Source organism: Primulina huaijiensis, chromosome 7 (assembly GCF_012295235.1).
Source record: "Primulina huaijiensis isolate GDHJ02 chromosome 7, ASM1229523v2, whole genome shotgun sequence".
NCBI lineage: Eukaryota > Viridiplantae > Streptophyta > Magnoliopsida > Lamiales > Gesneriaceae > Primulina > Primulina huaijiensis.
In genome coordinates, this window is record NC_133312.1 from 5,631,449 (window position 1) to 5,655,588 (window position 24,140).

The following is a 24,140-nucleotide window of genomic DNA, read 5'->3' on the forward strand; positions in this document are numbered from 1 at the left end:
TGTCACATAGTTATCGAATTATTATGCAACCCTCGATGAACCAATTGTTGCAGATTCGATCGGGATATATGAGATGAATGTACCGTACTGTACGTTAATCATAATCGACTGGTTCTTGCAGGCACTATCAGTGATCAATGATTTCTGACATTCTCATGATCAATGGTTGATACATAGAATGAGGCAAATTAGGGTAAGCCCGAATAAAAGAAATTGTCCTGAATCACAAAGAGTTGTGAACTCACGGCTAGCTGTATCCTTGAACCATTGAGGATCACACAAGCACTGGTTTACTTGTTCCCGTTGAGATAATAAATTCAATGAGTTTAATTTATAAGAAATAAGTTTGATATGATCAATCGATAAGCTTATAAATAAAGTTTATAAAAGCTTATATAAATTTTGAGAGCATGACTGTTAAGACAGTCAAAGGAGCACACCTACCTTATTTACACATGGGTGATCTCGAAATTAAAGTGTGCATCATAATAACAAATAAGTTGAAATTATCACATCGATGATGTTGGATCGTCGATCGGGATTGTGATGATATTAATATAATGGGAGCATAAATCATGGACTTGTAAGTAGGGATGACAACTTTCCCCACGGGTTTGGGGCCCCAGGGGGAAAACCCGAAACGGTGATGAGGATACTCGATTTTTCAGGTTCGGGTTCGGGTTCGGGTTCGGGGATTCTTTTAAATCTCCGATGTAGTTCGGGACGGGTATGAGATTACTATTCCCATCTCCGAAATCCCGAACCCGCACCGAAAATAATATCAATAATAAAATAATAGTATTATTTGTATTAATAATATAATAATAATATTATTTTTAAAAATATTAATAATATTATTATTATTATTATTGATATTGATATTAATATTAATATTATCTCTAATAATAATAGATAATAATAAGTTTTGATTTGAGAAAATCTTTGAATCCGTCATCGTCTTGCCATATCAATATTTTTGAAAAGGGGATGGGGACGGGGATGAGAAGTTGATCCCCGAAGTTTCGGGTTTGAGAATTCTCCGAACTCGAAAAAGCGGGGATTGGGGCGTGTATGGGGGTGGGGATGAAATTCGGGGATGGGGATGGGGATGACAAACCCGCCCCGGCCCAGGCCCATTGTCATCCATACTTTTAAGAGTATAAACACATCATGCTAATTTATTAAAGTTCAAATGTGCTTTAATAATTATATTTTAATTGAGTTAAAATATAGTCCATTAAGTATTTATAAAATATAGTATTGATTTATGTAATATGAAAATATCCATGATATCATAATTTTAAAAACTTGCACACAAAGCAAAATAATATTGATGCATAATATTTTAAAAAATTATGTATTGATTCGAGATTGACCATGAATGAAATACAATAAGAATCTTTCGTTAACTTAATTAGTTAGATTAATTAAGTAAAAGGAAGATTAGTATTAAAATAAGGTTTTATTATTCTTATTGCACACGGCATGCATTCAAAAAGGGTTTTCGGTGATTTGGCATGCAAATATTTTTAGAATCTTTAATTGACTTAATTAATTAAATTAATTAAGTAAATTAAGGATTAGAAATAATTATAAGGATTTTGATTTTTAATTGGACATAAGGCATCCGAAAGTTTTTCTTTTACAATTCTTTTCCGCTCTTCCCAAGATGAAAAAGAGTGATGCTCTCGAAATTTTCTTTCTTGTTGCAAGAAGTTATTTCTTTTTCGTGTTCAATCTCTATGCAAAAACATCTTCTAATTTTCTAGTGCAAATTAAAAGAGAAACAAGTACTTCGATCTTGGACTTGATTTGAAGATTAAAGAAAGAGATTTGATGAAAGTTCGTAGGGATCTACAACAAGAGCTACATCCGCTATAACAAGATTTCAACAACAAACAAAAGAAAGTTAGATGATCCAAATCCCGCACAAATATGACACACTAGACTAGGTCACATTTCTCAAAGAAAGATGCACAAACTAGTGGGAGAAAACATGTCTGACTTGTCATACATAAATTTTCTATCTACTTGTGAGTCCTGTCTAAAAGAAAAAATGACCAAGGCTCCCTTTAAGGGAAACGTGGAACGTGCACATAGTCTACTGGATTTGATCCACACAAACGTTTGTGGTCCGCTAAGCGTTAGCACAAAATATGGGCAAACCTACTTCATTACTTTTACTGATGATTATTCGAGGTATGAGTATGTCTATTTGATAAGACACAAATCTGAAGCATTTGAAAAGTTCAAAGAATTCAGATCTGAAGTAGAAAAACAGCTGGAAAAAAGTATTAAGACACTTCGATCTGATCGAGGTAGAGAATACTCAAGTGCTAAATTTTTTGGTTATCTAAAAGAGAATAAGATTCTCTCACAGTGGACTCCACCAGCAACACCACAATTGAATGGTGTTTCTAAACTTCGTAATCAAACCTTGATGGACATGGTTCGATATATGATGGAATTCACTGAATTGCCTACATTGTTTTGGGGCTTTGCGCTTGAAACTGCGGCAATGTTGTTGAACAATATCCATACAAAGGCAGTGGATAAAACACCATATGAGATATGGATGAGAAAAACTCTCAAATATTCTTACTTGAGAATATGAGGATGTCCTGCTTACGTGAAACAGACAGTGGGAGACAAATTAGATAGTAGATCTATTTTGTACTATTTTGTAGGATATCCAAAGGAATTATGTTGGATATTATTTCTATCACTCCCAATGAAGCAAAAGTGTTTCTTTCAAGAAATGCTACCTTTTTGGAAAAAAAATTTCTATTAGATACAAAAGACAAGATGATAGAACTTGAAAAAATTCAAAATACTCCCTCAAATGTAGAAATTGAACCTAATCCCCAACAACTAGTAGTTGAAGTGCACGCACCTAGAAGGTCTGATAGGATTATTAGGCCACCTGCAAGATACACGCTTCTTAATGAACAAGGCCATGATGAGCCTTGTGTTGGATGTGATTCAATGAACTTCAAAGAAGCAATAGCTGATACTGATTCAACCAAATGGCTTGAAGCCATGCAGTCTGAAATTGACTCTATGTATTCAAATCAAGTCTGGTCATTGGTGGATCCACCTGAGGGAATCGTTCCCATAGGATGTAAATAGATCTACGAAAGAAAGCTTGGGGCGGATGGGAAGGTATTGGCCTTCAAAGCAAGACTGGTTGCAAAAGGTTATACTCAAAGGTAAGAAATTGACTATGAGGAAACTGTTTCATCAATTGCTATGTTTAAATCCATCAGAATACTATTTGCCATAGCAGCATGGTATGACTATGAGATAAAATAAATGGATGTAAAGACTGCATTCCTCATGGAGACATCAAAGAAGAAATTCATATATCTCAACCTGAGGGATACACATCACTAGGAAGTGAGCATAAGGTATGCAAACTTCAGAGATCAATATATGGACTCAAGCAGGCGTCAAGGAGTTGAAACCTCAAATTTGACAGCACTATCAAGGAATTTTGTTTTGCTAAGAATCTTGAGGAATCATGCGTGTACAAAAAAGTTAGTGGGAGTGCAGTGACATTCCTAGTAATTTATATTGATGACATCCTACTCATTGGGAATGATGTAGGATTACTGCAATCAACTAATGTATGGTTAGCAAGTAAATTCTCCATGAAAGACATGGGTGAAGCATCCTATGTATTGGGAATACAAATCTATAGAGATAGATCAAAGAGGATGTTGGGGCTCACCCAAACCACTTATATCGACACTATTCTGAAGCGATTCTCTGTGGAAGAGTCCAAGAGAAGATACTTACCAATATGTCGTTGTGTTACTCTATCTAAAGCTGTGTGCCAAAACTGATGAAGAGATAGAGATGATGACATGTATTCCATATGCGTCAGCCATTGGTAGTATCATGTATGGTATGATATCAACACGTCCGGATGTTGCTTATGCTCTGAGTGTTACAAGTAGATATCAGGCGAACCCTGGTCCAATGCATTGGAAGGCCGTGAAAGATATTCTTAAGTACTTGAGAAGGATTAAGAACTTGTTCATGTTCTACGGAGGTGGAGAATTGAAATTGAAATGCTACAGTGGTTACTCCCATGTTTGTAATCAAACTCTTCATGCAAATTTTTTTTAAAAAAATGAATAGTTTTAAACCCTACACTGATGATATGAGAATTGTCACTTCCCGAGCTCGGGCCTGCAGCTGCGTGACTGCACAATGGGCTCCTATAGCAACTACTTTGTATTCATCCTCGTTTTTACGAAAATTATTAACCCAAGTTGCTATAGAAGTCTATTGTAAGCCATTATAAACTCATTTTAAATCTTTAATTTTAAAGATGTGGACAAGGATATCACAATCATCCCTCCTTCAGAACGCGACGTCCTCGTCGCAGCCTGACCCCTCGATCCACCAGCGTCGAGAATCTAGAGGTGGCTCCTACAGGTTCAAGAGGTGGCTCCCGTCATGTAGCACTTTGCTCCGTAGGAGCAAGAGGTGGCTCTCATACACGTAGCATTTTGCCCCGCATAACACTTATTTCCCGGTGTTCCATGCCCGTGAGCGGCTCTGATACCATTCTGTCACGTCCCGAGCCCGGGCCCGTGGTTGCGTGATTGCACAATGGGCCTCTATAGCAACTATTTCGTATTCGTCCTCGTTTTTACGAAAATGATTAACCCAAATTGATATAGAAATCCATTGTAAGCCATTATAAACTCATTTTAAATCTTTTAATTTTTAAGATGTGGGACAAAGGTATCACAAGAATCATAATGCAAAAACATGACTTTGTACCACTTCTTATTCATCCTAAAATACAGTAACTTCAAGTTAGGAAAATATTCAAGCCCTTGAGATGGTACTGAGAAGACGTCTAGTCTGATCTGATACAAAAACCAAATCTTCAATGGTACTGACGATACGTCTAGTCTAACTCCTCGTAAAAAAAAACCCTCCAAGATATGTACTCAAAGATTGTAAGAATCGACACAGAAGGCCATGAAACTATATATAAACCCGTTTGGTATCAAAAGTTTTTGGATTAAAAAAGTGCTTTTTTAAGTTGGCTTTTAAAAGTGCTTTTTTAAGTAAAAGTTGTGTTAATATTGTGTTTGGATGAATAGATAAAAAGCACTTTTTAAATTAATAAATGTGTTTGGATACATATCATTAAAATGCTTTTTTAACTCATTAATTTATATATATATATATATTTTATAACGGATTTCTAAACAAGTGTGATGTATAAATATAAATAATTAAATCCATACCAAAACAATAAAATATTGAAATCTTAAAAACCATAAAAACAATTGTTAATAACAATGGTTAATGTTTACATTCTAATAGTTTACATATTTTAATTAATATAATATTATATACGTAATGCACAAGAATTGATGAATATTATATACGTAGTTGCAAAAAAATGGAATAAGCAAATACTTTCCCCTTCCTGACTTCCTGGATTTATCGGATCATTGACCGAATTGTAACATAATTATCTAATTCACAATACGTAATACAGACGTAAATGAATAGGGAGTGTAGATTCTGCAGCAAAAAGAAAGCAGAAAAAAATGAACGAACAAAAACTTCGACGGAAAAAAAAAATTGTACCTTGTAGAAGAATGGAGAAAAGATTGAGAGGAGGCTACTGGTGGATGTTGTTTTTTAGGTTATTAAAAAAGCTAGTGAAAAAAACTCTAAAATAGAGCTTTTAAAAAAGCTCTAATTTCAACTTAAATAAGTACTTTTTTAAGCACTAGAAGCCCACCCAAACAAGTTAAAAATTCAAAAAGCACTTTTTTTAAAAAAAAAAAATCAATTTTTTAATTGTAGCTTCTTATACCAAACGGGCTCAAAGATTGAAAATGTGAATCGAAATAAGTAAATAACTGCATGCCTACAGTCTGAGATCTACAAATCATATTAAAACATGATGATCCAAAAATTATAAATATCAATAGTAAAAGCGGGGAGAAAATACCGAAACAGAACACATCCCAATTTTTGTTTCTTAAAACCTATAAATGTCTCCTGTGTTGAAAAATTATTTAAAAATGTGTTAAATATTTGTGTTGAAAATGTGAATGTTGAATGTTGAAAATTAGGTAAAATTAGGTGTTGAATATTGAAAATTAGTGTGTGATGATGTAGGTAATGATGTATTTTATTTTTGGATTATTTGTAAAAATTTTCTATAAATAGATCTCTCATTTGTGAAGAAAATCACAATTGAGTTGAGAGAAAAATATTATAAAGTGTGTAGTGTGATAATTTTGAGAGTTTGAGATTTTTACTTTTTTACCGTAAATTTTTACTTTTTCACAACACGTTATCAGCACGAAGCTCTAAAAGTCCTCCATATTTTTCCAAGCTCCGAACAGAAGAAAAAGGTAACAAAAGTAATAATATTTATTTTACTGTTATTTATTTATTGTTTATATATGTAATATATAATATAATGTTATTGTTAGAAATAATAAAAATAATTTTTTCAAAAACTTGTTATAAATCCTGGGAGGATGTTAAGACGACATCCCACACTCCCGGTAAGGGATACGACAAGTATAAAAGCCTATAAGGTTTTTTAAACAAAATAACTTATGACACCTAATTATAATAATGTGATATGATATACATAATTATTTAAATATGACTAATATTATATACACCATATTATTACCATAAAATTATACAAATACATACATTTATTTTCTTATACACCAACGGTAATAAACGGTAACAAAACGGCTAGTTTTTGCTCTATAAATACAATCTCACAAATACATTCAATCACTCCAACTTTCTCTTCTTCTCTAAAAATTATTCTTCATCAAATTTTCGAAGAAAAAAAGAAGATGGCTTTCACGAGGTTATTTTTAATTATTTTGGTTATCATACTCACCAGTCTTGTATTTATCGGAGAATATCCTCCTCGTGTGTTTTCTTTATTTTTACGAATACTTGTACTTGTTGTTTATCCATTACTTTGTATTGCAATATTCATTAACTAATAAAATGCATCGTAATTTTTAGTACCACCATGGCAAACTTGGCAAAGCTCGAATTCATCGCTCTTGATATTACTGGGAAAAACTATATGCCATGGACTCTTGATGTAGAAATGCATCTTGAGTCATTGGGTCTAAGCGAGACCATTAAAGAAAATGGTATATCTTCATCACAAGAAAAAGCAAAAGCTATAATATTTTTACGACGACACCTTGATGAAGGTTTAAAATGTGAATATCTCATCGAAAAAGATCCCATGGCTCTGTGGAAAGGATTAAAAGAGAGATTTGAACATATAAGGGAAGTTATACTTCCGACCGCCCGTGATGAATGGAATATGTTAAGATTCCAAGACTTTAAAAAAGTCAGTGATTACAATTCAGCGATGTATAGAATAATCTCGCAGTTAAAATTTTGTGGACATGAGGTTACAGAATCGGAAATGCTTGAAAAAACATTTTCCACGTTTCACGCATCAAATATAACACTACAGCAACAATATAGAGTGCGTGGATTTGCGAGATATTCTGAACTCATCGCCTGTCTTCTTGTGGCGGAAAAGAACAACGAGCTATTAATGAGAAATCATCAGTCCCGACCCACTGGATCAACAGCATTTCCAGAAGTAAATGCTGTAAGTAAAAATGAATTTAAACCTGGAAACCAAAATCAAATTCAAAGACAAGGTTTTGGTCGAGGTCGAGGTCGAGGTCGAGGTCGTGGACGTGGACGTGGACGAGGAAGTGGTCGTGGTCGTGGACGCGGCCGTGGTTTTGAAAATAATCGAGATAGTTATTTCTATAACTCATCTCAAAATAACGTCCCAAACCATCCACAGAAAAGGCATCAAGAAAACATGAGTGTTAATGAAAATCACTCGAAAAGATTTGAAAGTTCTTGTTTCAGATGCGGTACTCCAGGACATTGGTCTCGTATTTGTCGAGCCCCTGAGCATCTTTGCAAACTTTATAAAGAATCGATAAAGGGGAAAGAAAAGGAGACCAACTTCACTGAGCGAAGTGACCGTTTGAGTGATTCAACTCATTTTGATGCTGCTGATTTTATGAATGATTTCTCTGGAAATGATCAATATGTTGGTGGGATAGAAATGAACAATATTGATGCTGCAGATTTTCTCAATGATTTCTCTGAAAATGAACAATATAGTGGTAGAATATAAATGTACAATAATTTATTTTTCATGTATTTATATGATAATGTTTTATTGTACAATTATGATATGTGTTATATTTAAATATGTATTGTCATTAATTTTTTTTCATTGCATATTTTTTGAAGTTCAAATATGGAAAATGCTATGAGCAAAGCTGAAGTTTGCATACCCGATAGTGGTACAACGCACACTATCCTCCGAGATAAAAGATATTTCTTGGAACTAAAACCAACAAAAACAACGGTGAATACAATATCAGGTCCTGTAGACTTGATTAAAGGATGTGGTAAAGCACAATTTTTGTTACCTAATGGTACAAAATTTTTGATCAATGATGCTTTATATTCACCACAATCGAAAAGAAATTTGTTGAGTTTTAATGATATATATTCCCATGGGTATGATACTCAAACAATGAATGAAGGGAATGAGAAATATATGTGTCTTACCACATATAAATCAGGAAAGAAATATGTGATTGAAAAACTACCAATGCTCCCTACTGGATTGCATTATACACATATACGTCCCATTGAATCAAACATGGTAATTGATAATTCTTCAATATTAACCAATTGGCATGATCGATTAGGACATCCTGGTTCAACAATGATGCGAAGAATTATAGAAAATACACATGGTCATCCATTGAAAGACCAGAAGATCTTTCAGAATAATAAGTTTCAATGTAAAGCATGTTCTCTTGGAAAACTTATTATAAGACCATCACCAGCCAAAATCCAAACTGAATCACCAATGTTTCTTGAACGTATTCAGGGTGATATTTGTGGACCAATCCATCCACCATGTGGACCATTCAGATACTTTATGGTATTGATTGATGCCTCCAGCAGATGGTCACATGTATGTTTATTGTCAACTCGAAATGTTGCATTTGCAAGATTACTTGCTCAAATAATAAAATTGAGGAATCAATTTCCCGATTATACAATCAAGAAAATTAGACTTGATAATGCTGGTGAATTTACTTCCCAGACTTTCAATGATTATTGTATGTCTATGGGAATCATTGTTGAGCATCCTGTTGCTCATGTACATACTCAAAATGGATTGGCTGAATCATTGATTAAACGTCTGCAAATGATTGCTAGACCAATGATTATGAAAACAAAGCTCCCTATTTCTATATGGGGACATGCAATTTTACATGCTGCTTCATTAATTCGCATCAGACCAAGTGCATATCATAAATACTCCCCATTGCAGCTTGCATTTGGTAAAGAACCAGACATTTCTCATCTGAGAATTTTTGGATGTATGGTGTATGTGCCTATTGCACCACCTCAACGAAAGAAAATGGGACCTCAAAGAAAGATTGGAATTTATATTGGTTATGATAGTCCATCGATCATTCGATATCTTGAACCACAGACAGGCGACGTGTTCACAGCACGTTTTGCTGATTGTCATTTTAATGAGGAAATCTTCCCAATGTTAGGGGGAGAACAGAAACATACCGAAAAAGAAATTACATGGTATGTATCATCATTGTTACATCTGGATCCAAGAACAAAACAATGTGAAAAAGATGTACAGCAAATTGTGCACTTGCAAAGAATAGCAAATCAAATACCAGATGCATTTGCAGACACAAAAGGGGTAACTAAATCATATATACATGCTGCAAATGCCCCTGCTCGAATTGAAATTCCGAAGAAACAAATTGAAGATAGTCATGATGTCATTAAACGCCTGAAGCGTGGAAGGCCAGTTGGTTCCAAGGATAAAAATCCTCGAAAAAGAAAATTCATAGAGAAACACAATGATCACAAAATAGAGAATGATGTTCCTGAAGAAACACATAATGATCACAAAATAGAGAATGATGTTCCTGAAGAAACACATGATGATGAAAATGTTTTGTCAGAACCACAAACTGACGAGAATCATGAAATCTCTATCAATTATATTAATACTGGAAAAATATGGAACCGAAAAGATATAGAAGAAATTGATGATATATTTTCTTATAATGTGGCAATCGACATCATAAATGATAATGAAGATCATGAACCAAAATCTTTTGGTGAATGTAAAAATCGGCAGGATTGGATAAAATGGAAAGATGCCATCCAGGTTGAATTGGATTCGCTAAATAAACGTAATGTTTTTGGACCTATAGTCCTTACACCTGAAGGTGTAAAACCTGTTGGATACAAATGGGTTTTTATTCGAAAGCGAAATGAGAAAAATGAAATAGTAAGATATAAAGCTCGACTTGTTGCACAAGGTTTTTCTCAAAGGCCTGGAATTGATTATGAAGAAACGTATTCTCCTGTGATGGATGCAATTACGTTTCGGTATTTGATTAGCTTGGCAGTATCTGAAAATTTAGAAATGCGTCTTATGGATGTTGTTACAGCCTACTTATATGGATCACTTGATAGTAATATATATATGAAAATCCCTGAAGGATTTAAGATGCCTGAAGCACAAAGTTCAAAACCCAGAGAATGTTATTCTGTGAAATTACTAAGATCATTATATGGGTTGAAGCAATCCGGCAGAATGTGGTATAATAGGCTAAGTGATCACTTGATGAAAAAGGGATATGTAAATAATTCAATATGCCCTTGTGTTTTCATTAAGAAAACAACATCCGGATGCGTAATTATTGCTGTATATGTTGATGATTTAAACATCATTGGAACAAATAAGGAAATTCAAGAAGTTGTGTCATACTTGAAAGAAGAATTTGAAATGAAGGATCTTGGAAAAACCAAGTATTGTCTGGGTTTACAAATTGAACAAAAAGAATGTGGAATATTTGTTCACCAGACAAATTATACAGAAAAGATCCTTAAACGTTTTAATATGGACAAATCAAATCCTTTAAGTACTCCAATGGTTGTTAGATCATTAAACATAGAAAAGGATCCATTCCGTCCATGTGAAGATGATGAAGATATTCTTGGTCCAGAAGTACCATATCTAAGTGCTATCGGTGCCCTTATGTATCTTACAAATTGTACAAGGCCTGATATATCTTTTGCCGTAAATTTATTGGCAAGATTTAGCACATATCCAACAAAGAGACATTGGAACGGAATTAAACATATATTCCGTTATCTACGAGGAACGACAGACTTGGGACTTTTGTATTCAAAAGATGCTAATCCAAGTATAATTGGTTATGCCGATGCTGGATACTTATCTGATCCACACAAAGCACGTTCTCAAACTGGATATGTATTTACTCGTGGAGGCACTGCAATTTCTTGGCGTTCACAGAAACAAACACTTGTAACAACTTCATCAAATCATGCCGAGATTATTGCACTACATGAAGCAAGCCGTGAATGTGTGTGGTTAAAATCAATGACTCAACATATCCAAATCTCATGCGGATTATCATTCGACGAGAAGCCTGTGATACTATATGAAGATAATGCTGCATGTGTTGCTCAAATGAAAGAAGGATACATAAAAAGCGACAGAACTAAACATATTCCTCCTAAGTTCTTCGCATTCACCAAGGAGCTTGAGAAGAATAAATGTATTGATGTTCGTCACATTCAATCAAGTGAAAACTCATCAGATCTCTTCACAAAGGCACTTCCTACGACAATATTCAGAAAGCACATATATAATATTGGGATGCGCAATCTACGAAATTTGTGAAGAATTGTTCGTGTCAACATGAGGGGGAGTTTACGTGACTGCACTCTTTTTCCCTTACTATGGTTTTTATCCCAATGGGTTTTTCCTAGTAAGGTTTTTAACGAGGCAGTATAAAAACACGTAATGTATACAATCATTATGATCATCATCACAAGGGGGAGTGTTGAAAAATTATTTAAAAATGTGTTAAATATTTGTGTTGAAAATGTGAATGTTGAATGTTGAAAATTAGTTAAAATTAGGTGTTGAATATTGAAAATTAGTGTGTGATGATGTAGGTAATGATGTATTTTATTTTTGGATTATTTGTAAAAATTTTCTATAAATAGATCTCTCATTTGTGAAGAAAATCACAATTGAGTTGAGAGAAAAATATTATAAAGTGTGTAGTGTGATAATTTTGAGAGTTTGAGATTTTTACTTTTTTACCGTAAATTTTTACTTTTTCACAACATCCTGTTATTTCAGCTTTTTTGTACATCAGTTATAAATCAAAATTAGTTGATATTATCTCGATTTTTTTTGTTGGTCAAGGTTTGATTTTTATGGCCTATAATACAACATTTAATTAAAAAAAGAAAATTAAAGCAACTGGAAAAAAAGGCAGAAAATCAAGTTAGAATATAAGGGGTGTATTCGTTGTAGAGATAAGTCATAACTTTTTTAAAATAACAGACTTTAGTAGAGTTTATAGATTTCTACTGACTTTTGCAGAATTTCACAGATTTCCAAAGATTTTAATAGAATATTGTATATTTATTTTGCATGGCTTTTATTGACATTTGTAAACTTTTTCATAGAACTTTATAGTTTTGTAGTTTATTATTATGATTTTTTTAATTTATTTGAACTAATAACCGAACGTGAATAAGTTTTATTTTTTTACAAATATTTCTCTATCTCAATATAATATTTTTTACATATTGATTTTATGAAAGATAACAAATAAGTCAGTACTAAATTTATTGCAATTAAAATTCAATTATTCAAGTCAATTCAATATGTTTATTTAAAATTAATATTTAAAAAAATACATAATAATAATTTTCAATATTAATAAATAATCAAACTGAAAATAATTTCAATCATTTTAAATAAAAATTTTTTATAAAAAATATATAAATTTGTTTTTGACAATATGTCAAAAAAAAAACCAAGACAATTATTAGTACCTGAAAATAAATAATAAGTATGTTAAAATATTTGTAATTAGTGTAANTTAAAAATTATTATTATTTTCAATTTCTAGGTCAATAAAATATTATAAATTTTTTTGTTATGTAGTGTAATAAATTTATTTAATAAATCTAATTTTAAATTTTATGAAGTTTTGTGACTGGAACTCCAAAAATAAAATGAACGATGCAAATAATTTTGATTTTAAACTATTGTTAACAATAAAAAAAATATGTTTTTAAAAAATACAAATAAAAGAAAAAATATATAGATGAGAAAAGAATGAAAATTAGTGTTTGTATTGAGTATGTGAGTTTGTGAGATTTTTCAATTAAATATATATCCAAATCTTTAGGTTGAATTAAAAACATTTTTTGACATTTTATTGTGATACCTTAGGCTCAAGTTTGAATACCACGTGACTTTTTAAAATTCTACAAAAATTTACATTGAATACCATTAAACTTTTATAGCGTACACAAATTCTAGATTGAATGCTTCTAAACTTTTAAATTCCATAAAATTCATTAAAATTCTAGAACCAATAAACCCCCCGTGTGTTCGATAAGTCAATTTGTAGCTTGAGTTTTATTGATTCTTATGTTACAAACGATTTTATTTTAATAATATTTTATACATTCTGGTATTATTTTATTTATACACACATACAAGATACATAGATAAAGACATTGATTATCATGAAACACATTAAAAATTATTGTATATTCTAAACTTGTTCCTAGCCGATTCAGCCACCTAAAATAAGGATAAATGACGCTCGATCTCGAGATTAGCATCACCGATGTTGTCTACCACGTTTCATTGGGACATATAGATGTCCAATCTTATATGATGAGTGCTCATATGATGGGTCACTGATCAACCCTCCCTTGTACTTTTCAAGCGATTGTCATTTATCGAGTGGATTTGTCTACAGTTATAATTGTACACTATTAATCTTTAGGACTCGCGACAACATAGAGGCTCTATGTACTAGTGTTGCACTTTGACTCGTTTATCGGCTCCACGAGGGTCATCATGTTTCAGGTTGTGTGTAATATCGAAATACGTAAGAGCCAATGCATTGTAGTCGGAGATTCGCTGTTCACTTACGAGTGTCGATATCCTATGTGATCTAATTAGTTAATAGTACGATAAATATCTGGTCATAGTATTGCATATGCTTTAGGGTAAAATAGTTCCCTATTTGTACATGTGATGTCACTGTGATCATTCTTAGATACATCACATTGTTATCGAATTCACATGTAATACTCGATATACAAATGGATGCATATTCCATCGGGATGTATGATATTAAGGGACCATACAATACGCTAATCATAAACTGTTGGTTCTTGCATACACTATTAGTAGTACCTAAGGAATCATGGAGTGATACTAGCTACTAGATGATCTTAATATGATTCAATTGGTACAATCAGAAATGAGTTTTGATGTTCTTGTTATCAAAGTGTTGATACACAGAATGAGGCTAACAATGATAATCTTGTATAACGAACATGTGTTGTCTCGAATCACATAAATTGTGAACTCACAACTAGCTATATCTCTCAACAATTATTATTTTTATGTTCCCTCTGAGATAGTCAAATTTAAGGAGTTGTATTTGGTGATTGTAGTTGATGGAGACCAAACAATTAGCTTACAAATATGTTTATTATTGGATTTCATATTTGCAACTTGTGATAGTTAACATGACTTCTAAAATTATGAGTAGAGTGCAACTGTCTAAATTTTGTGAAGCTATTCCAAAATTGGCGGCTGCCAAAATTGAGGGGAAAGTTGATTTTTATACTTGACTTTGATTAAGTGCTTTTCGAAAAGTTTGACTTTGCATAAATATAACGAGTTGTTTATCTTCATATCTGATCGTCAATCGAGATTGTGATAAAAATACAAATTGTTTGAATAATGGGCTTGGAGTATCGTGGTGAAGAGTGGGTCTCATGTGAGACCGTCTCACGGATCTTAATCTGTGAGACGGGTCAACCCTACTCATATTCACAATAAAAAGTAATACTCTTAGCATAAAAAGTTATACTTTTTCATGGATAACCCAAATAAGAGATCTGTCTCATAAATACGACTAGTGAGACCGTCTCACACAAGTTTTTGTCCATGGTGAAACTCTAATTATCAAGAGTCCTAGTTAAACAAAACATCTAGTAAAAGTTCTGACTGATTTGACCAGGGTGTCATAATCAAACATTGCTAGTAGATTTTATACTTAGTCAAATTATCTAAAGGAGATTATAGAAGCATGGATTTATAAAGTCCAGATAGTAGACATGATAAATATATAAGATTATATCTTATCTTATGATATATTATCAAGAGTTGATAAATTAATAATTTGAGATTTGAGATTTGGCAAGGTGAAAATTCCTAATCCTAGAGCATTCTAGAAGGATCCAAGTTGATTTATCACAAATAATAAATACATGTAATCAAGAGTTCATACAATATAACACAATCAAGTTATGAGATAAAAAAAAATTCTAGACTTGAATTGTCTCTCCTCAAAAACACAATTTCTGCCACCACTTTATTTTCTATAAATAAAATTCGGCCATCTTCTCGTGTTCGACATTGAAATTTCGGCCACCACTTCCCTCACAACCGACAGCCACAGCTGCACCATTGTGCTGCCGCCATCACCGATCGTCCTTTCTATTTCTCAACGCACTTTTTTCGAGTTTCTATAATGCAATCTAGAAAAAGAACAATGAAATCAATCGTGGAATTAATATTGTCGATGTAACAAAAGGTGAATCCAATTGATCGTTTGGAGGGAAATAAAATAAGAGTGATCTCTACTCAACATCGGAAAAGTTGGAACCAAGCGTTTAGATGTTAAAAGGTAACAATAAGCAACTTATTATTTGATTTAGAATCATACGACTCTCAATAAAATTTTGTACGACAAAAATTAAAATTTTAAACTTTCATCGTGTCTTATATCCGAGAAAATGATATACCAACAAATCACAAGAATCAGTGCGGCGTATATTTAATTGAGACTTAATCGAACCATCCATCGGGAATGCCAGAGAGGTGCAGCACAGTCATCCCAAATGATGAACTCGTTAAGAAAAACCAAACAAAACAATGTATCTTAATATTACAGAGATGGGGGCACTAAATGAGTACGACTTATTTGAAGCAGCGAGGAAGATCTTTGGAAGAGATGCGCGGAAAGTATGAGCTTCTAAGTAGGTTCGAATAATAACAGCAACTTCGGAAGAGATGAGATACGGATTCGAAGAGAGAGAGAGAGACGAAATCTGCTAGGGTTTTGCATCACAAAATTGGGTCAGAAGCTCGGGTCAGGTATATAGTTTGAACTAGTCAAGATATAATAGATAGATGACCGTCTCAGACAAATTTTTGTCAGAATAATAAGAAAAAAAACTACTAAATTAGTATTTTTATAAAATTTAAGTTGCCCTAAAATATACATTCAAAATGAGAATATAATGGAGTAATAATAATGATCTCAAAAAGTAAATAAATCCTTGAAGTTTAGAAATAACGAGCAATGTACAAAATGAAGCAGTTTACTTTTTACCATCCGAGTCCACTACCCCTACAAAACTAGAACTATGTTTGCAAACAGGCCCTCATATTCTAATCAAATTACAATTTCTCCTTCCGCGATCTTTAATTCAACCTCTGCGTTGACTCAAAAACAACAAGCTGAGCGCCGCTGCCGCCGGCAGAGACCTCCGGCAACACACCTCGAACATGCTGGTGTTCCCCCTCGTAGGTAACAATCAGCATCGTTGGTTCATCCTTCGCCCTCTCCACATGCTTCCTCGCCGGGCAATCCTTCGCCGTACTGCATCTATAATAACCCCTGAAATTTGGCGCAAAAAGATCGATTAGCCAAACTGTTTGTCGATTAACGCGAATTCGTTTAATCTATGGTAGATTAGTATTGGTGCACCGAAATTACCGTGGGTATGGGGATCCCTTGATTGGTTTTTGACCGTATTTTCTCCAAGAGTAATCGTCCGCGGGTATATCTGCAACTTTTGAGCTGATGGCTGGCACTCTAATGGTTTTCTTCACCCTCAATTTCCTACAGTCACAATGGCGCAATTTTAATAAGAAACGGTCCCAAGTTCAATAAATTTCAGAACTTGAATCTGTAATAAATCATTGCGTTAAATCGCTCATGAACAAGAGCGGCCAACAGACACTAATCTACGCCGGGAGTTTCATGCACGCAGTTCTTAAGGTTCAGCTTTTATTATCTTTCCACTTTGTTTCTACCCAATTCTAATTTTATCTGTGTGCCAGTTAGCGCCTGGCCTTCTTCAATAACGCCAAATTACATGGTCAAAATTTCGTCGCCTAAGATTTGTTTTTTGCACACAACATTTTTCATAGTAATATTATCTTGACTGAATCTGGTTTCAATTTGATGAGCAAAGAAATTCTAGTAATTTTGATAGATGAGACAGAGAAAGGCAAAAAGGGCAGCCGATGGATGAATTCGATAAGATGTTTAAGCAAAGAACATGGTATGAAATTACTTCTTTTTGCAGTGGCAGCGGCCAGAACCCGAGATCTTGCCGGAGAAGTTTTCAGAGTGGTCATGCTCCCTGCATCTCTTCCCTGACAGAGGCGGCTTCCCCACGGAGACAGCCGGCGCCAGAATCGTCGACGGCGACCCACCCTTTCCATTTGAAACGCTTCCTTCACCAGTAATCGAAGACAAAAAAGTTGAACACGAGTTTCCTGATGTCGTCACCGCCGTCGATAAGCTAAATCCCTCCTTTTCCATTACCTCAGACGTCTCCTTAACTAAGGACAGCGCGGAGGGTTTGGAGAAATCAAGCGTCGAAGGCTGCGTCGCCGCCGGAGTAGTGGACTTGGGGAAGAAACTCAGAGGCTGATGTTGGTAGATTCCAGAAACCGGATTTTGACGCTCGCAAGAACCAGATGTTTGGGTTTGAAGCTGAGGAGCATTCGACCCCGCGGCGTGAGGTAGTGGTTGAACAGGAGCACGGCGGAATCGGGCATGCCCGCTACGGTTGAGAATAGAAATAACCTTTTTGAACTTGGAAACCGTGAAATCGGTTATTTCTTTGCAGTTGAGTTGCTGATTTTGGCTCTGCTGCTGCTGCTGATTGTGAGAGACCGCTCGAATCCAATGCTCCATTGATTTAATCCCGGCCAATGCAGCATCCTGAATCGCCATTTGCTCGTTTCGATTGGAATAGCCGAGCAATTCCACAGCCATTTTCTGCTGACGAATGAAAAGAGTCGCCTTAAAAATCCAACACGGAGAGTTTTCTGCTGTAAATTATTCAGTTTTGTTGACGGAATTCAAACAGAACGAGAGAAATGTGAATGTGGAGAGAAGAGTGATGGGGGGAATATATGGGATAAGACGAAAGGTGAACTGGACGACGAAAGGTGAACTGGACGATAGTCAAAGGTCGATTACCATCCAACGGCTGATAATTCGGTCTTTGAACATTTCAATGCGGTAGGCAAAAATGCCAAAATACTGGCTTTTTTTTTTTTTTAAATGGTAGAGGTGGGACACCCCTTGAGTGGAATATTGAGGAAATTGGTATTGCCAGATCGATTTTACTTGCTTCCAAATCTTTGTACAGTTTGTGTAGGGGTGTCAATCAAGTGGGTTAGGTCGGGTTTTGGGTCAATCCGCGAAAATTTTTTTATTTTTTTTTCAACCCGAACCCGAAGCAACCCGAAAACCTACAACCCGAACACGAACCCGTATAACCCGTCTAACCCGAATTTTATTTATTTATTTTTAATTTTTTTAAAAAAATTAAAAATAAATTCAAAAAAATAAAAAATAATAATAATATTTTAATTTAAACACATAATAACAAAATTTTTGATTTAAATTTGAAAATTTAATCGTAGAAAATTAAAAGTATATTTACTAAACCAAATAAAAAATTGTTAAAAAAATAAAAATATGCAAAATAAATATTAAATGATGAAAATTTATCATATAAATATACAATCAATTTTGTTCAAACATACAATATATAAAAATATAGGTAATATTTTCAAAAAAAAAGTTCGCGGGTCAACCCGCGACCCAACCCGAAACCCGCCTAACATGGCACTAACCCGAATCCACCCAACCCGAACCCGAAAAACCCCAACCCGAACCTGATTTTTTTCGTTTTTGGTCGTGTAGGGTTGACGGGTCGTGTCGCATTTTGACATCCCTAAGTTTGTGAAGGGCAACGTACTACAACCTTCGTTCACCCGTTAAGACCAAATATTTAAATTATGAAATAACATAAATATCAAAATTTTATTTGACTCGTAAGCTTTTTATATATTTTCCTGACATTTAACATAGCATGGAGGTCAAAAGAAAATCATTCAGATCTTATTAAATAAAATTATATTATTATTATTATTATTATTATAATATTATTTTTTTAAAAGGCTGACTGACTAAATAGCTGGAAGACGTCATGTGGGGTTGGGAGATGGTTGACCCACTTTTTGAATTTTTCTACATCCCCACTAAAGGCTCCAAACTTACTTACAACCGCACGATCAAGCTAGCTACATCAACGGCCGTGATGCATTGGGAGGACGCTGACTCTTACTTTTAGGTAAAAAAAAAATCGCATTAATCACCAAAACCATTAATATGACTCCACGTGTCTTAATATTCCAATTTAATTTAATTAAAGAAATATCAATGAAATCATTTTTTAATTTAACTAATAAATTTCTTTTGAATAAAAAAATGGAAAGCCATCGGATTCAACATAAAAGTAAATCCCAACTCTTCACTTTATTTAAAAAAGCAGTCAAATGCAATTGAAAGCAAAGTGTATGCCACTAATGCTATTTATTATATATAAGACTTTATGCATTTTTGGAGTTTTAATCTACACCGTCAAACTTTTGACTTTTCGTTTTTCCATAATTAAAGGAACAACTCTCGCTGACTTTCTTATTTCTTTGAAAATGTGAGCGTTTGTGCACTTTTTTTTATAAGTAATTTAAATCATAATTATAAAAATTAATGATTAAAATATAATTTTGAAATAAACAAAACAAAATTACAAACAGATAATGAATTTAAGTTTTTTGGTTATATTGTTCTCAAACTTAATATTTTACTTCTCTTATATAATTTTAAGCCTTATTTTAATAAAAACAATAAATGAGATCATAGGAATTTTTTTAAAAAATAAAAATAGAATTAGTGATGATACCTCCTAAGTTCTAACTAAATTGAATAGTTTTATATGGTAATGGGAAATGTCAACGAACATGTTAGAATATAAATTGGATCAAGCTATCGATGACATCACTCTCAACCAATGCAATTGGGATGCCATTTGTATGGGTATCTAGAAAAAAAGACAAAATCTTTTATTTAAAGACATTTATTTCCTTATTGTAGTAAGAATTCAGTTTTATTTTAGGACAGCAAATCAAACTCAAATCTTCCATCACTTCTATTAATTGGTCCACCGGGAAATAAACGAGATTATTCTGAGTATTTTTCTCCATTAGATGTGGTTAATTATTAGTCTTAAAATCATATATGTCAATTTTTATCAAAATGTGAGTGACTCACATGATATATATGTGTGTGTGAGATGTGAAATTTGCACAACAGTGTGCGCATCAGTTAAGACTCATGACCATACAAGTTTGGCAAAAACTTGTCTGACACGGTCTCACGGATTGTATTTTGTGAGATAGATCTCTTATTTGGGTCATTCATGAAACAATATTACTTTTTATGCTAAGAGTATTACTTTTTATTGTGAATATTAATAGGGTTGATTCGTCTCACAAATAAATATTCGTGAGACTGTCTCACAAGAGACCTACTCTATAAGTTTTCGTTATCTCCTTCAAATTTTGATTATCGCTATACATGTTTATAATAGAAAAAAAAGGGTTTAAAAGAACTTTAAAGTTAAAATCAACAACAAATAACCAAAAATAAGCTTTCCGTCAGAAAGTTAATCTAATCTTTTTTTTTTTATATTTCATAAATCATGGGGCGAGAGGTTCGAACTTGAGCCAGGAGACAAGTGGGTGAGATCACTTAGACCAAAATCCGGTCTCACAAAGTTAATCTAATCTTTAGTTGAGCTATATTAGCAAACTTAGATCTTTTGGCAATAGCTAACCTAGCTAGAAAAAAGTAGTTGTCGGACATGAATCTTGACAATTAGGGTTGACTTAAATTGTGATGACAAGATGTACACGATTTGCTCTAGAAACTATATATTTTGAGTGGTAAAAAAACAATATGTCGAGTTATGCTCCAATTCAGTCACTATATATTTTATTATTTCTCAAATGCTCTATTTTTTTGATATTTTTATCGAACAAATAATGACTTGAGAGTTGAAGTATTTTTCGTCGGACACTCGAACGCCACACGCTTTGATTTGTGATGCATGCAAGAATTTATGAAGTTTGTTATCTAGAGTATCGATCATTAACGAAATCATTGAATAAATACTTTTGGAATTTTCATAATTTCATGTTCAACGCTAGCTGATCAAGGCTGCTAATGCTTAAGTGGCGACATTTGGTCCCTTTTGCTCAAGCAATTGAATTTTTCCGTTCAAAGACCAAATCATCTTCGCGTCATTCTTCTAGTAATAGTTTTAATAGTTTAAGGAACCTAGAGATGCAAACAAATTTTCGAGTTGAATATCATCGCACAAGTTTTCGAGTGATTATGTCATAATTTTTATTTGTGCTTTCAAACTAATGGATTTAACTGTCCATGTCTTTAGTAATTATTAAATAAATCAAGGAAAAAAACATCATTTACCAATATATATATTTATATATAATTGGCAGAAGACTAAGTGTAAAAGAGAAATTAATAATTGTTTGTGTTCTTCAACCGAGTGATCTCCACTAGAGATTCACAATCAAGAAATTACGCTTAAATTTTCCATAACGTGAACCACTACATTTTGTCTAAAAAATCTGGTCAACTTTAAATTTTGCTATCAATATAAAACAATAAAAGTCAAATTCCAAGTGTGAGGTTAAAAACAAGACAACAGAGGGCGGCAATGTTTGACTCTTACATTTCAAAATCCATAATTGGAAATGATAATAAATAGCACAAATTCTTGGAATTTTTTATTAGATTATAGTACTTCTGAAAAAAAATTTATCAAAATTTTGTGGGTTTTTAAATTAATTAAATTATTATAAAAAAAAATTAACAAAATTTTGTGTCACGTTGCCCCGCCCTTGGAAGAGACGGGTTCCACTCCCTTAGTATTTTAATTTATTAATTTTCACTATCTCGCTTGTACAACGGACGCCTGATTTGTATTACATATAATTTATATATTAGGCACATATATATAAGAATTTAAGTATGTGCATATAAATAATATATAATATAATAATATATATTTCATAATATATAAATATATATGTATTCATGAATAGGTATTTGAAAATAAAAGAATTCAATAGTTCAAATTTGAGATGATGAAAATTATTCATTTTCAAATATGAATTTAAACTCTAATTTGTTCAAAACAATTTAAATCAAATTTAATGATACCAAAATTTTACTTTGGATTTGGTCTGGAGAACTGGTCTTCGAATCTTCACAGCTGAGTGGATTGGGTGGGTGCTCTGGGTTCTGCATAGACAGACGTAAGGTTAGGGGGCGCCAGAGAGTTTTCTACATGACCCCTCTAATGCTTGAGTTATTCAAGAGAGCAAAATTAAAAGAGAGATATAGTAATGTTAAGTGAGCAATAGAATTTGATTGCTCTAAACTGTGATCAATGTCTGATATTTATAAAAACAAGATATGTTAGTTAGCTTATTGGAGTAGAATTCTTGCTGTGGTAGAATTCTACATAAGATAGGAAACATCATACGGTAGGACTCATTAACCATGGAGGCTAGGACTCTTGATGGCAGATAGGATTCGTACCTTCTCTCAATGAGATTTAATTGAATCTCGTATTTATCTGGACTCCTTATTTATTTATGAGAATCTCTTCACATTCCTTAACTGCATTAGTATCGAGCTTCTCGGCCCCTTGAGAGGACTCAAACTTCTAATAATCAGTCTGGACATTTAATAAACAGTGTTGAGGGGTCCGACCCTATTAGAAATTCATGAGCTTGGACTGCTGGGCTTGTACACCTTACTGTATGGTTGGGCTCGGTTGCTGGGCCCTTGATCAATAATGAGGCATGGGCCTTAAAGGGCTAGGGTTAATTTTGAGATGGATCTGGATCCGTTCAGACGTGTCAATTTTAAGGGGCTCGGAGGAAAACCAAAGGTTTTCTAGGAAGACCAGAAACTTTTTTGGGGAAGACCGATGGCTCCTCCATGGAATATCTGGGTGTGCTTGGTGGAAGATCAAGATGGGCTCTTCCCATGAAGACCAGAAACTCTTTCAAAGAAGACCAGGGGCTCTTCCGTGGAAGACCAGAAGTTAATTGAAATAAGAAAATAAGGCTCTTCCGCGGAAGACCAAGATGTGCTCTTATCATAAAGACCAGTAAATCTTTCGGGGAAGACCAAGAGCTGTTCTATGGAAGACTGGAAGTTGTCCGAGGAAGGCCAAGGGCTCTCAGTGGAAGCCCAAGATGTGCTCTTGCGTGGAAGAGGATGAACTGTTCGGACGATTCGGCTTTCCACGAGACTGTTCTTCATGGTATTCCTCTTTGTGGTGCTTATCCTCACGATTCTTGTTTCCTAGGTGCTCTTGACGATGAAACGTTTTTCTTCTTTCTCTTTGATTTATCATCTTATATCTTTTTCTTCAATTTCCCACAGACGGCGTCAATTGATGATACCAAAATTTTACCTTGAGTTCGGTCTAGAGAACGGTTTTTCAAATCTTCACAGCTGAGTAGATCAGGTCGGTGCTATTGGTTCTGCATAGACAGAAGTAAGGTTAGGGGCGTTAGAGAGTTTTCTGAAATAACCCTCTTATGCTTAAGTTATTTCGGAGATCAAAATTAAAATAGAGATATAGTAATGCTAAGTGAGCAAAAGAATTTGAGTGTTCTAAAACTGTGATTAGGGGTGGGAAAAAATACCGAATTTTCGGTATACCGAGATTACCGTACA

At 33.7% G+C, this 24,140-nt stretch overlaps 1 protein-coding gene across 1 annotated transcript; it reads right to left on the reverse strand.

The window, feature by feature from the left end:
* Window positions 1-16,515: 16,515 nt before the first annotated feature.
* Window positions 16,516-18,409, reverse strand: LOC140981529 (probable WRKY transcription factor 11). Its single transcript, XM_073447953.1, has 3 exons — window positions 17,572-18,409; window positions 16,989-17,114; window positions 16,516-16,889 (listed from the first exon to the last, which is right to left on the reverse strand). Exons 1-3 carry the CDS (start codon window positions 18,279-18,281, stop codon window positions 16,694-16,696), a joined length of 1,032 nt encoding a protein of 343 aa, XP_073304054.1. The 5' UTR covers window positions 18,282-18,409; the 3' UTR covers window positions 16,516-16,693.
* Between the last annotated feature and the right edge of the window lie 5,731 nt (window positions 18,410-24,140).

Excerpts from the sequence above, each read along its gene's own strand:
- LOC140981529 (XM_073447953.1), bottom strand. The coding sequence starts at position 18,281 with ATGGCTGTGGAATTGCTCGGCTATTCCAATCGAAACGAGCAAATGGCG. Across the intron at positions 17,115-17,571 it reads CGCTGCCACTGCAAAAAGAA|GAAATTGAGGGTGAAGAAAA; the intron begins GTAATTTCATAC and ends TTGTGACTGTAG. Across the intron at positions 16,890-16,988 it reads AAGGGATCCCCATACCCACG|GGGTTATTATAGATGCAGTA; the intron begins GTAATTTCGGTG and ends GCCAAATTTCAG.